The sequence below is a fragment of the Myotis davidii genome, unplaced genomic scaffold (genome assembly GCF_000327345.1).
Source record: "Myotis davidii unplaced genomic scaffold, ASM32734v1 scaffold425, whole genome shotgun sequence".
Lineage (NCBI taxonomy): Eukaryota > Metazoa > Chordata > Mammalia > Chiroptera > Vespertilionidae > Myotis > Myotis davidii.
The window spans coordinates 561,709-574,974 of record NW_006296413.1 but is presented as its reverse complement, the minus strand read 5'-3'; the positions used below and the strand labels follow the sequence as shown (position 1 = coordinate 574,974).

At 38.7% G+C, this 13,266-nt stretch overlaps 1 protein-coding gene across 2 annotated transcripts; it reads left to right on the top strand.

Moving 5' to 3' along the window:
* The first annotated feature begins 139 nt into the window (after positions 1–139).
* PRRG4 (proline rich Gla (G-carboxyglutamic acid) 4 (transmembrane)) lies at positions 140–10,548 on the top strand. 2 transcript variants are annotated; one of them, XM_015569001.1, is made up of 5 exons: positions 140–298; positions 3,123–3,286; positions 4,679–4,727; positions 5,799–5,931; positions 8,809–8,853. In XM_015569001.1, the coding sequence occupies exons 1-5, from the start codon at positions 196–198 to the stop codon at positions 8,825–8,827; spliced, it is 468 nt and encodes a 155-aa protein (XP_015424487.1). In that variant the 5' UTR covers positions 140–195; the 3' UTR covers positions 8,828–8,853. The 2 variants fall into 2 exon arrangements, with proteins under 2 accessions (XP_015424487.1, XP_006771533.1); XM_006771470.2 differs by lacking the exon at positions 8,809–8,853 and adding an exon at positions 9,949–10,548 and having other exon boundaries at positions 144–298.
* Positions 10,549–13,266: the final 2,718 nt, after the last annotated feature.

The window sequence follows — 13,266 nt, the reverse complement described above, 5'->3', positions numbered from 1 at the left end:
CCCGGGCACTTTCGCGGCCGCTGTCAGGGCGCGGATTGGACCCGGGTGACCGAAACCGCGCGCGGGGCACAATTGTCCCGTGGCTCTGAGCACAACAGGTCCGTGACTCAGGTCCTCCAGAAACAATGCTGAGCCAGGGGCTTTTCTGACGTGACTTTCTGTTTCTGTTTTAGTTTGTTTGACCGTTGCTGGACTATGTTTACGCTTCTGATTCTACTCAGCCAGCTGCCCGCCGCTACCATCGCGTTTCCTCTTTGTAGGAGAGGTCCAGAGGCGTCTGGGCATGCGGGGGAAGAAGGTGAGCGTGGCTTCGGTTTCCCAGAAAACCCTCTTGGAACCCCAAGCCGCCTATTATAGATCTCAAATTAGGAAGCATCGTATTTGAAATTACATGCCTTCATCAATCATTGGGGCACGAAAATATTCTTTAGTTTAATTTTTGGTTTATTTGGTAATGTGGTTTGTTAAGTGCAATGGATACAAACTGATTTTGAGTTACTTTTGATTAAACACACACACACACACACACACACACACACACACACACACTTAAGATCTGGTTTGTGGTTAATCTGAATGGAGAACCTATTTCAACTTCTAAACTCAGTGCCATTTTTCTTTTCTTTTTTGTTTACATAAGGCTATGTGGTAATTGTAATGAGCATAATGAGTTGTTCTTCCTGGAAAGATAGTCCAAGATCTGGTCTGGACTTGTTGAGACCCTAGGCAAGTCACCTGATGCCTTTTGGCTTGGATTTCTTCATCTGTAAAGTCATGGGGGTGAGGAGTGGAATGATCTGAGGTCCTTTTTGATTTTTCAAATCTCTGGATATAGTCGGATGGTTGTGAGATTAGGTTTGGGGCTTATGAGCCTATATTTTCACACCTCGTGGGTTCCAGGTCATAAATAGACTGGTTCCTGCCCATGTTTTAAGAGCCCAACAAAGAAGAAAGAAAAAAAAACCACAGAAAAGGGGGGTGGGGGGAAATGCTTTGGCTCTCAGCATCCTTCTCCCTGCCTTGTCATTGTGCTTCCCTACCCAGCGCTAGTACTTTGGATCTGCTTCCCTACCCAGCGCTAGTACTTTGGATCTGCTTCCCTACCCAGCGCTAGTACTTTGGATCTGCTTCCCTACCCAGCGCTAGTACTTTGGATCTGCTTCCCTACCCAGCGCTAGTACTTTGGATCTACTTCCCCACACATTCCTGTCCCTTATCCCTTCCCTTCTCATCAGATCCTACTCAGCTCATTTTCATTTGGGAAGGATCTGTTACACTAATACTCCTGGATGACTTATTAATGATTAATACAGCTTAGTGTGTTAAACCTTCTAGGAGAGAGAGAGAGAGAGAAGAGAGAGAAGAGAGAGAGAGAAGAGAGGTTGGGTTTGAAGATAGGGCAATTATCTTAATCCAGAGGAATTGAACCCTTGATGACAGAATTCTAGGCAATTGGATAACTCATGGTAAAAGGACAAATTTTGGAAGGAGATCCTTCTTGGTATCTCCCAAGTTGTATCATGTATGTAAGTTCACTCATATATGTGGTTGATGATCCATTCTCAGTGGGACCAGATGCTGATCCCCAGAATCCTTGTGAATGAATGTATTCATCTATGCACACAGGAACAGACAAAAAGACACTCTCAGAAATAGTATCACAAACTCTGGAAGGAATTTAGAGATCATACTTGAGTGCAAAAGGCTGGCAATATCTGTGGGAAATGTAAAAGAGGAATCCTCTATGTTTAAAAAGCCAGCTTGTTCAGTTATTAACCATTTTGTTAACACAGACTCTGCGCCAGGCCCTATGCTGTGTACTGGCGATGTAGAAATGAAAGGCTGTAATCCTTGCCCTGGAGGGCCTCTTCATTGATCTGGGAGGCAGGGTGTAAACAGGAAGTGTCCATAAACTCAGGAGGTAGTAACAGAGACCTGCAGAGTAGAGGAACGTGTGTAGCAGTAACTCTGTCTTAGAGTTGTATGGCACAGAAGCCAGTGCTCTCTATATGCAAATTACCTGCAGAGTAGAGGAACGTGTGTAGCAGTAACCCTGTCTTAGAGTTGTATGGCACAGAAGCCAGTCCTCTCTATATGCAAATAAGATATATGAAAAGGTATATAATAAATGGAAATATGAAAAGTAACTAGGAAAACCTACAGCTAAATTCTGATAAAGGCCAGTGACTTACAAGGAATTTATTTTAAAAACATGGGGAGACGGGAGAGAGCACGAGAATGAAATATTTGGACTGGTGGGTCTGAAACGCACAGAGGGCCTCTTTGAATGGTCTAAGGCAGGAGAAATGGAGATGGATAGAGAATCTGAGGAGGCAGATCCAAAGTGCAAAGACCAGAGGGAAAATAGAATCTCTCGCGGAAGTTCAGGATGATCCAGAGCAAGGAAGTTTGCTTCTTTCGATTATAAGCACTTTCAGGGTTACTTAGAACCCAAACAATAAAAAGCAGCATTTCTCCTAAGACTGTGAGGGAGGCAGGGAAAAGTTTGATAAGGCACTGACCGAATTGGAACTTTCACACCCAGGGAAGTGGCAAACAGCCTCTGGGTGAGGGTTTGTACTGGCATAAACTTCACTTCAGAAACAATAAAACACGTTTACGCCTCTCTCTTTTGTATTCCTTTCAAGTTGAAAGTAGCCTTATTGAGCGCCATGCAGGAGGGTAGGGATATTTTTATAACTGAGATAACCTTTTCGAACAGAAGACCGACAATGAGAAATTTGGCACCGCTTTCTAGTCAATAAAATGTGAAGATCTGGGCGAATCTGAGAAGTAGCAATACAGAAGCAGATTTCTAATATTCTCCTTTCTGAAATTAGATTTCATGTAGTTATAGTTAAGTTAGGCAGGTTTTGAGGTACTGCATTATTGGTTTAGTATTTTAAACCCATGTCAAGCTGAGTAACACTAGACTATATCTATGAAATGCTTCAACTGATAGAATTATTTTTACTGATATTTTTGTCAGCTTTGAAAACCACACAAGAAACTTTGGTGTAACTTAACTACATCAAGAGAATTCTTCACTCTTTTCACAATTTAAATAGGAATTTTCTTTCTTATTGTTATCAGTATTTGACATCTTTCTATTTCTTCATTAGTATTTACATCAAAAGAAGAAGCCAACTCTTTCATTCATAGACACCTGCTATATAATAGATTTGATTTGGAGCTCTTCACTCCAGGTGACCTAGAAAGAGAGTGCATCGAAGAGCTCTGCAATTATGAGGAAGCCAGAGAGATTTTTGTGGATGAAGATAAAACGGTAATTTGGTTAATGATGTTAACTGTCTGGAAATTTACTAACTTGTACCTAAGAAAATGGCCCTTGCAGTCATTAGATATTTAATGCTTTAAATACAATTAGGATTCTATCTCTGTCATCTCTTTTCTACTTTCTTAAAAAGCGAATTAGCCTTTACTTTAGACTTGGCTTTATACTTAATTAACTGGGCTTATAGTAATCAGCAAATGATTGGTTATGCTGTAATTCTGTGTGCTTAATGTTTATTATCTTCAAAAACAATCATGAAGCAGTGAACTAAACTTCAGGATATAAGTTGAGTTAGTTCTCTGACACAGGCTTTAACCCAAGACTCTGAGCAGTGTTTTCGGACGGTGGCCTCACCTTTTGGATGACTGTATTTATAGTTCAGGTATTGGCAATCTGCTCTGTGCCAAGTGCTCTGCTAGAGCCTGAAGATACAAAATATACAGTCCCCGCACTCAGGAGTCGGTTGTGTGGCATCACTGTAAATGTAAGGGAGAGACTTTGAGACATTCTCCCTTAAAACATAATGAAATCCCGTCTGTTCATTTTGTAAAGGCACAAAACAGAGACAGCACTGGCCTTGTTATAATCTGGCATATTCTTGAAGAATGTTAAATGACCCAAATTCTTTACTTTTGTAGATTAAATAACCCCAGCTCCTTTTTCCCTTCCTCAAAAGTGCCATTTTACTCTTTGGTCAGTAAGAACCTCGCTTGGTATCCTTCAAATGCAGGTTTTAATGGAACGTAGTTCTTTTCCCCCCAAAACTGTGCCCAGCCTCCGCGCTAACATCCGCTGCTTGTGTTAGAGAAGGAAAACAAAGTCTACACTTTGTAAGGGTGCCTGTTGAGATTTTCTTCTGTTTTTCACAAACCCGTTTTATAATTTTATCATGGTTCCTTAAAATCTCTCCCATTCTCTCAAGTAACACTGAACTTAAACAGCCTTGGGGATGTCTTTCTAAATCAATAAATACCTTTCAATGAAATCTAGCAAACCGAGGTCCCACTTAGCATAGAAAAATTCAGACTCCTTTTCAAAAATTAGTCTCCTGCCTCAGCTTCTACCTTTGGCACTTGCACCAACTCTGCAATGCAGTCGTTTCCCTGATGCCTGTGTGGGAGCTCTGGGCACGTGAAGGGAGAATAGCAGGGTACAGTGGTAGAGAGGTGGCACTGGCAATAATCCCCTGACCATTCCAGAGTTGGGAGAAACAGTAGTGCATGGTAGTGCTTTAATTAAAGTGAGTCACACCCTTTAGCTTGAATGAACTGGTATCTTACCTGTGGTACCTGCCAAAAATTTACCACCCTTAGTCTAGGTCATTGGGACTAAATGAAATGACAATGAAATGAAATTAACTTGGAAAATTTATCTTTCTCTTAGCTGGCATTTTGGCAGGACTATTCAATTAAAGGACCAACCGCAATATCAGGTAAGACAAGAATTGATTAAATAATGTTTTTCCCACACCCTTTCTTTTATAATACATTTAGTTTCATTATTTGAGTTTGGTTGTTGCTCAACATGCTTACCTTGTAAATTCAAGGAAATTTTCTCCATTATACACTGGGGCTAATAGAAAAGGCCCCATTCATCTATTTATACAATGAAAATCAAGTTTGGTGAGATACTCGGGAAATGAGATAATAGGTTTAAAGCTGCTTTAAACAGCTCAGCTAAGTCAAGACTTGCACAGAAAAGTTGTACTCCATTGCTTTAAAGTAGTAAACTGTTTTGTTTTGTCTTTTTTTTTTTTTTTTTTTTTTACCATTACAAGTGAATGGAAATCATATGTTACTAGGTAAGTTAAGATTGTTAGGTAATATGAAGTAACTTCTAGAGAGGGACCATCCTGTCTTTTATATATATTGATCACCTCTAATTGACTTTTAGGTAGGTTTTTTGCCAGCTGTTCTTTCATTCCTCTTGTGTGGGGCCCAAGCTTATAGGGAGATTATATTACACAGCTACACTGGAGTTGCTCAATACATTTATCTTAGTAGTTACTATCAAAGTGTGCCTAGTGGAACAAAGTTTAAGTTTATCCCGCTTAGTCTTGAATATTATTCATTTAATATGACTTATTTAAAAGAAACAAAACCATAACTAGGGCTTTCAGGAAGTGTTTCAAATTATTATTTTTTAAAATATATTTTATTGATTTTTTACAGAGAGGAAGGGAGAGGGATAGAGAGAAACATCGATCAGCTGCCTCCTGCACGCTCCCTACTGGGTGTGTGCCCGCAGCCAAGGTACATGCATGCCCTTGATTGGAATCGAACCTGGGACCTTTGAGTCTGCAGGCCGACGCTCTGTCCATTGAGCCAAACCGGTTAGGGCTGTTTAAAATTCTTTAGGTCATATGTTTAGCACAAAGATTTTTTTAAAATTAATATTAATTATTTGATGCTTAATATTGTGCTTAGACCCAGGGTTAAATTTATGGAAATCACAGGTAGGGCTTTTCAGTTATATTTACGTTATTTTAATGATTTTTCTTAAGGTGGAAACAGAGAGAAAATTGACGTTTTGGGCCTTCTGACTGGACTCATTGCTGCTGGAGTATTTTTGGTTATTTTTGGATTACTTGGTTACTATCTTTGTATCACTAAGTGTAACCGGCAAGGACATCCAGGGTAAGTACCAAATGAAAATATTTAATTCACTATTACACATTCTGTACTGTTATTTTTTAAGTGGATTTAAAATGGCTGCCTGTTTTTTAAATAAACTTTTTATTTTGGAATAATTTTAGATATACAGGAGAGTGATAAAGATAGTTCAAAGGAGTACCCTATATCTTTCACCCAGTTCCTCTCATTAACAGTTTATGTTATCATAGTACATTTATAAAACCACATTGGGCCCTGGCCGGCTTGGCTCAGTGGATAGAGCATCGGCCTGCAGACCAAAGGATCCCAGGTGTAATTCTGGTCAAGGACACGTACATCGGATGCTGGTTCCTCCCTGGCCTGGGCCCGGGTTACGGCATGTGCAGGAGGCAACTAATCAATGTGCTTCTCTCACTTCGATGTTTCTCTCTGTTTTTCCTTTTCTATTCCACTCTCTCTAAAAGATCAATGGAACAATATCCTTGGGTGAGGATTAACAAACTAAAATAAACAAAAGTTTAAAAAAACAACATTGGTACATTAATATTAACTAAATTCCAGACCTCATTTAGATTTCACCAATTTTTACATGATTGTCCTCCTCCTGCTCTAGGAGCCAATCAAGATAGTACATTGCATTTAGTTGTCATGTGTCCCCAGTCTCCTCTGGTATATGATAGTTGTTTGGTTGCCTAATTTAAAACAAATAAAAAACTTCAAAATGCTGTTTCTAAGGTCCTTCAAAAGAATACAAGCAGATTCCCAAATATCAGATTGAATTTTCAATGTTTCCTTCTTTTTTAAAAAAAAATTGTAATTGATTTTAGAGAGGAAGACAGAGATAGAAACATCAATGAGAGAATTACTGATCGATTGCCTCTTGCACGCCCCACACTGGGTGGGGATCGAGCTTGCAACCTGGGCATGTGCCCTGACCACGAGTCAAACCCTGACCTCTATAGGTTGATGTTCAACCACTGAACCATGCTACGGGCAGGGCGATGTTTCCTTCTTGAGCAGGAGGCAGATACCAGTGTCCCCACATCCTTTCCAGAGGCAAGAAGTCCCATAATTTAGTCTGAGTCCCGGTGATGTCAGATCTAGCCGTGTGGCTACCCAAATAGAAAAAGAATAGCTTTTAAATTCAGTTATTTTTACTGATACTTTAAATCAAATAAAAATTAATAAAATAAAATGGTTAGCCACTTGAAGATAATAGCACAATAACGTTTCATGAATATTCATAAAAGCAGTACTTGTTTACATAATAGAACCTCAATGTACTTATAGGAATAAAAAGTTATTAGCTTCTGTATTACCTTCTCAATAAATATAGATGAGTAAGCATAGAATAATGTTATTTTTAAAAGCACCAGATACTAAACAGACTGTTCAAAATTGGGGCTTATATATTCCTATTTACACTTTCAAATTAAGTGGACAAGTGCATGATGGTGACCAGGTGATGAAAAGGTTATAGATATTAGATAATGGTGATGATTACAGAACGTTGTGAATATAAGCAATACTGCTGAATTGTATACGTAGAAATGGCTAATATAGCAAATTTTAAGTTATATATATTTTATCACAATAAATTTTTTTTCTGTATTGTTAAGGTCAGAGTTTAGGGCAACAATATAGAATTAGGATTCATCTGTTGGAGGATAAAAGCTGAAGCCATGAGAATAGGCAAGTTCTGAGTGAGATGGAAGAACAGAAGGCAAAGGACTGAGCCTGTAAGGATGCCCACAGAAAGGGTGCATACAGGAGACATGCCAGCAAAGAGGGCAGAGGACAGGGGCAACATAAATTGTAATTCTGTCCCCAAACGGGAATTCCCAAAAAGGTCCCTGAGGCATTCATCTGACCTGTGGGCATGGACTAAGGAGTGTGTCAGACTTCTGTAAATCCTGCAGAAATCTGAGAAGTGAGAGAAAGTAAGGAGAATTGGTTTCATTTTTCTTAAGCCACTCTCTTTTATGCTGTATGACTTTTATACAGACAGAAAGTATTTCCAAGTATTAAAATTAAAAATAACGCTGGTCCTTCAAAAGAATACAAGAAGGTTCACAAATGTCAGCTTTTTTAAAAAAATAGTTATACATAATGTTAGTACAATATAGTGCTGTACAGTTCACAGATCATTTTTACATCTATTGTCTCACTTTAACCCTCACAGCGACCCTTTGTATTTTAGGGGACATTTCAAACTAGGTTTACCATATATTCTCCTTTGTTGGGATTAGCTTTTAGATACTTACTAAAGTACATATCATCTATTGTCCTAAGAAATTCTTCCAGCAGAGTTATTTGTTTTCTTTCTATATTTTGCAAGTCTGAAATGGGGGGTGAGGAAATATTTGAAAAAGAGTGAAAAATAAGACCATTGTCAGAAAAGTTTGTCTCATTCTTCTGTAAAAACATGCCAAGAAATTAGAAACAAGATCGTTTCATTTATTAGTTTCTTATTTTATGGAGTAAAATAGGTGTAATATGATGTCCATTTATTTGAGATGTTATTGGTGCACACTTTCTGGTTTCACTCATCTAAGGTATATGTAAGAAATAGCTGTGTAGATATTTAATGGCTTTGATGCAGTTATTATATTTTTTCTATATCTCAAGCTTTGAAAGTTGACATGGAAAGATTTATTTGTTCAAATAAAGCATCTGTTCCCTATAAGCAAACAGATAGAACTTTTTGTTACAGGCTAGTGAATGTGGCAAGTGACTAGCCTACCATGAGAACATTCCAGATTTCTGACAGAGGAGGAATTGTGTTCGGCCCTCTAAGCAAACGTGTAATGATCTCGGTCACCTCTCAATTATTGATGGGCTGATTATCCAGTTCCTAGATTTACACAGATCTTTTTCTTCTCTCCTTCCCTCCAATTTCAGATCTCATTATTACCTCTGAAGGAAAGGGTGTTTTAAGGTGCAAATGGACTTACTTAGTTTGGAAAAGTTTACAGAATTTTGAGTCTGCTAAACTGTCTCTTGTTTGGAAGGATGTTGTAAATATTGACTAGAGGTTGGGGATTACCTATGAATTATCTTGTTAGCCATAACTGTAGGAGGTTAATTTATGCATAGATGAGCCAGCTTCATAGCCTAAACAGATCAATTTACTAATGTTTCAATTATCATTTTGTAATTAACAAGTGAGGAAGGAAGAGGTAGGTTTAAAACATCAGACCCATATTGCATTTCAATTTTCATTGGCTGGTGTAGCTGACAAAGTTTTGTGAAAATGGTGGGACTAGAACTAGGCCATATATATATACTTTTTTCATTGCTGGGCTTAGATCAATGGAGTGGGAAAAAGACAGAGTGTGAGGAAGGGAACCATACCAGTGGAAGCACAGAGTTCATTGCACAGACTGAGGAGTGTTAAAGAGGCTACCTTGGCAAGAGCAGAGAGCTATAAAAAGCAGGGTGAGGCTGGAATAAGGGAGGCTTTGAAAAGGAGGTACAGGAGTTAGAACTCGATTCAATGGGAAGAACGCTGCAGGTTAGACTTTTGCAGAGAAGAGTGATGCGATGAAGGAACTGTTTAGAAGGGACCTACGCATCAGGCAGCAGGACTTCGGGAGGGGGACAAAGGAGAGAGACGGACATCAGCTGCTGTGATTATCGGTGGCATTGGTTTCCTTGACTTGGCGTTGAGCTGCCTTTCAACAAAACCTGGGTTTGGTTTCACGCCATACTTTGAGAAAGTTTTCATCCAGGGAAAGTAGCATATTTTGAATCCTTGTGTAGAGGTAGCTATTATTATTCCCCCTTTACAGAGTTAGGTTAACTTGCCTTTGGTCACATGACTAACAAAGGACAGGATCCAGCTTCATACCCATGTCTGACTTTAAAGCTCTTGATCTTTCCACTAGACCAAGAAAGACTCTTTCTGTTGTTAGAAACCTGTTGTTATATTAATAAATTAGGTTCAACTTTTATAAAATTAGTCGGTTGGATTTTTAAATGTTGCCACCTTAAACTAAAACTGCTGCCTTTTCTAGACATAAATGCTGTATCTCTGTTTAGTTCTTCAGCCACCTCCGTGAGAAGAGGAAGGCAGACTCCCTCCATCATTTTCAGAAGACCTGAGGATGCTGTCTTGTTTCCATCACCACCTCCACTGGAGGACACAGAATTACCTTCTTATGAACAGGCAGTCGCACTGACCAGAAAACACAGTATTTCACCACCACCGCCTTATCCTGGGTCAACAAAAGGGTTTAGGGTATTTAAAAAGTCTCTGTCACTCCCATCTCACTAAGCTCACCTTGCCATCTTGGTGGTAGAGGAGATTCGTATTATTTGAATGGTTCATTTTTCCCGAACCATAAAGACGCATCAGTTTAGCCCTTTATGACAAACTGCAAGAAGTAAAGGAGGAATAAGCATGAGTACTACACCACAGCAGTTCTGGCGGCATCTTAAACCTGAACTTGATCATTATCAACCTGATAAGAAGCTTGGACTCCATATCTTTGCAGTTAAGAAGAGAGCACTTTTTTCTTATTTATTTTAATGGTTAAAAAAAAAATCTGTAGTATGGGTGTCATAAGTAGAACTGATGAAATATCTGTATCCTTTGTGGTAGATAAAGGTTGTAGATTTTTTGTGTTGAATATTTTAAAAGTAAGAATTTGTAACCATTAGATTATCCCATTATAACATCGGGCCCACTCTTTATTAGGTTTTCTTATTGGTTGCAAAACTTCAAAGAATTTGATACTTCATTATAAATTGGTGGCCTTAATATAATCACTTGGTTTTATATTTTAAATTATAAAACGGCATTCACCATATATTGCCGGTTTTAGTTGTTAATTCTTGCTATCAGTCATGTTTCATTATGAGGAGTGGGATCAGTAATTTTCTCTAAAAAACAACAACACACTTGCTAAGGAGTTAGATCTTTAGAGGATTGTAATAACAAGGATTTTCAAGAGTGTTACACTAACAAATAAATAAACAGGCCTCAAATCTAGGAGTGGCTAGAATTTGATAAAGTTACCCAAATTACTAAGTAGATGCACCTATTTTATTGTTTAACTAGAGGCCGGGTGCACGAAAATTGTGCACTGGTAGGGTCCCTAGCAGCTGCCGGCTGGGGCGTCCTTCCCTTCCCCTGGCTGGCCTGCCCTCTGGTCGAACTCCCGGAATAACTCCAGTCAAGGGGACAATTTGCATACTACGCTTTTATTATATAAGATTATCTATATATAACTATATAATTATTTATTTTGAAAATGTGATTTTTCTAAATAGCTTCAGAACCTAGAAAAAGTAATTTACTTTTCTGCAATTAAAATATAATATTGGTTAAAGTTACCAGCAACCCTTTGTATCTCTTAATGTCTGGACACAAAACACCATCAGTAACCATTTTAACTTATATTTTATCTCTCCTTCTAATTGTATTTGTGACCAGTCTCTCCTTAAGGATGTAGTAGAGTTGCGCTAGCCCAGCCATGGGCAAACTACGGCCCGCGGGCCGGATCCGGCCCGTTCGGCTATTTTGCAGGCTCAATCCCTGGCCATGGTTGGGGGGTGTGCAGGAGGCAACGAATTGATGTGTCTCTTTCACATTGATGTTTCTGTCTTTCCTGCTCCCACTCTCTAAAATTCAATAGAAAAATATCCTTGGGTGAGGGTTAACAAACAAAAAATAATGTAGTAGAGTATCTAATGTAATAATAGAGGAATATGCAAATTAGCCAGGACACCATAACATCATGACCAATCTACAAGCGGCGAGCTACAAGCGGGTAAGCTATGAGCCGCGGAGAGCTACAGGAGGGCGGAGGGCGGGGCAACGAGCTACCAGCAGTGGAGAGCTACCAGTGGCAGTGGGCAGCATGGCCAGCTGAGGCAAGTGGCAGGGAGCTACTTGCGCATGGATTCATGGGTAGGGCTACTAGTGACCTCTAGAGTGAATGAGTGTGCACAAATTTATGTTGGTGGATGTGTATGTATGTGTCATTTGTTTCCTCCTTGCAGGAGCTCAAGAAATACAACTATTACATGTAATAAAGAGATCCAGAATCACACACACACAAAAGAAAGACAAAGAAAAGAAATATAACATACTCCTGAGAAATAGAAAATTCTGTTCTTTATGTTTTTACCAGGCATTGCATTTTTCTATTAAAGCTCATTTGTAAAATTGTATTTTGTTTTATAATTTTTACAGAGGTGAGACTTAAACTCACATGACTGATAATTCCTTCCAAATTGAATATTTAGAAAGTATAAGTCATGTTACCATATGTGTATGTGTCTCTCCTTTAAGACAGCATGATCTTAAGTCACATAAAAGCAATACCTTCACCATTACAGACTACTAAAGGCATTATCCTTTTTAGATTCTTGTGTCTCTTTGTTTGCTTGTCTGTCACAAAGAAATAATCTAGTGACATTTACATATAATTAGGAAAAATGGTCCTTACAGAGCCTCCTATATAACCTATAAAAATTTAACTGTTAGTCATAACTTGGCTTTTACAAGTAAGCACTTTTTCTCATGTAACTTTGCACTTTGCACTTACTTTAACAGGTCAGAGGCAAACTCTACTTTGCTCACTCTGTAACAGTCAGACTAAGGCATAGGCTAACTTGCCCAAAATCTAACATATTGGTGAGAGCTAGGTTTATAATGAGCAAGCACACTTTCTAGGCCCAACTTGTAACTATAGAATTAGACTGTCTCAAATTATGAAATCCAGGGATGTTGTTGCTTAATTCTAAATCTACATGAGGAATTTATAAGCATTTGTCATATGTAATATATGAACCTATATATAAAAGTATATACTAGTATATGTGCCCTAGCTGGTTTGGCTCAGTGGATAGAGCGTCGGCCACAATTGACAAATGCTTATAATATTTGAAAGGAAAATATCTCAATGTAAAATTATTGACATATTTCTGACATATATCCACCCTTTCCTATTCCTATTGTATTTTGGGTGGATTTTTTTGTTTGTGCTTCTTCCCTAGGTAACTGATTAGGGTTAACCATTAAATCTACTTTGACACAAAGTTTTATGTTGAATTAGGTGTTTTCCCTTCTATTAAAATCAGGAAATGAATGGAATATGGGTATAAAAAAGGAAATTGGCCCTAGCTGGTTTGGCTCACTGGATAGAGCGTCCGTCTGGGGACTGAAGAGTCCCGAGTTGGATTCCGGTCAAGGGCATGTACCTTGGTTGCAGGCACATCCCCAGTAAGGGGTGTGCAGGAGGCAGCTGATCAATGCTTCTCTCTCATCGATGTTTCTAAATCTCTATCCCTCTCCCTTCCTCTCTGTAAAAAATTAATAAAATATATTTTTTTAAAAAAAGGAAATTGGAC

Bases quoted from the DNA above. Each gene is read 5' to 3' on its own strand.
- PRRG4 (XM_006771470.2), top strand. From the start codon at position 196: ATGTTTACGCTTCTGATTCTACTCAGCCAGCTGCCCGCCGCTACCATC. The intron at 299-3,122 runs GTGAGCGTGGCT...TTTCTTCATTAG, and splicing joins TGGGCATGCGGGGGAAGAAG to TATTTACATCAAAAGAAGAA. The intron at 3,287-4,678 runs GTAATTTGGTTA...TCTTTCTCTTAG, and splicing joins TTGTGGATGAAGATAAAACG to CTGGCATTTTGGCAGGACTA.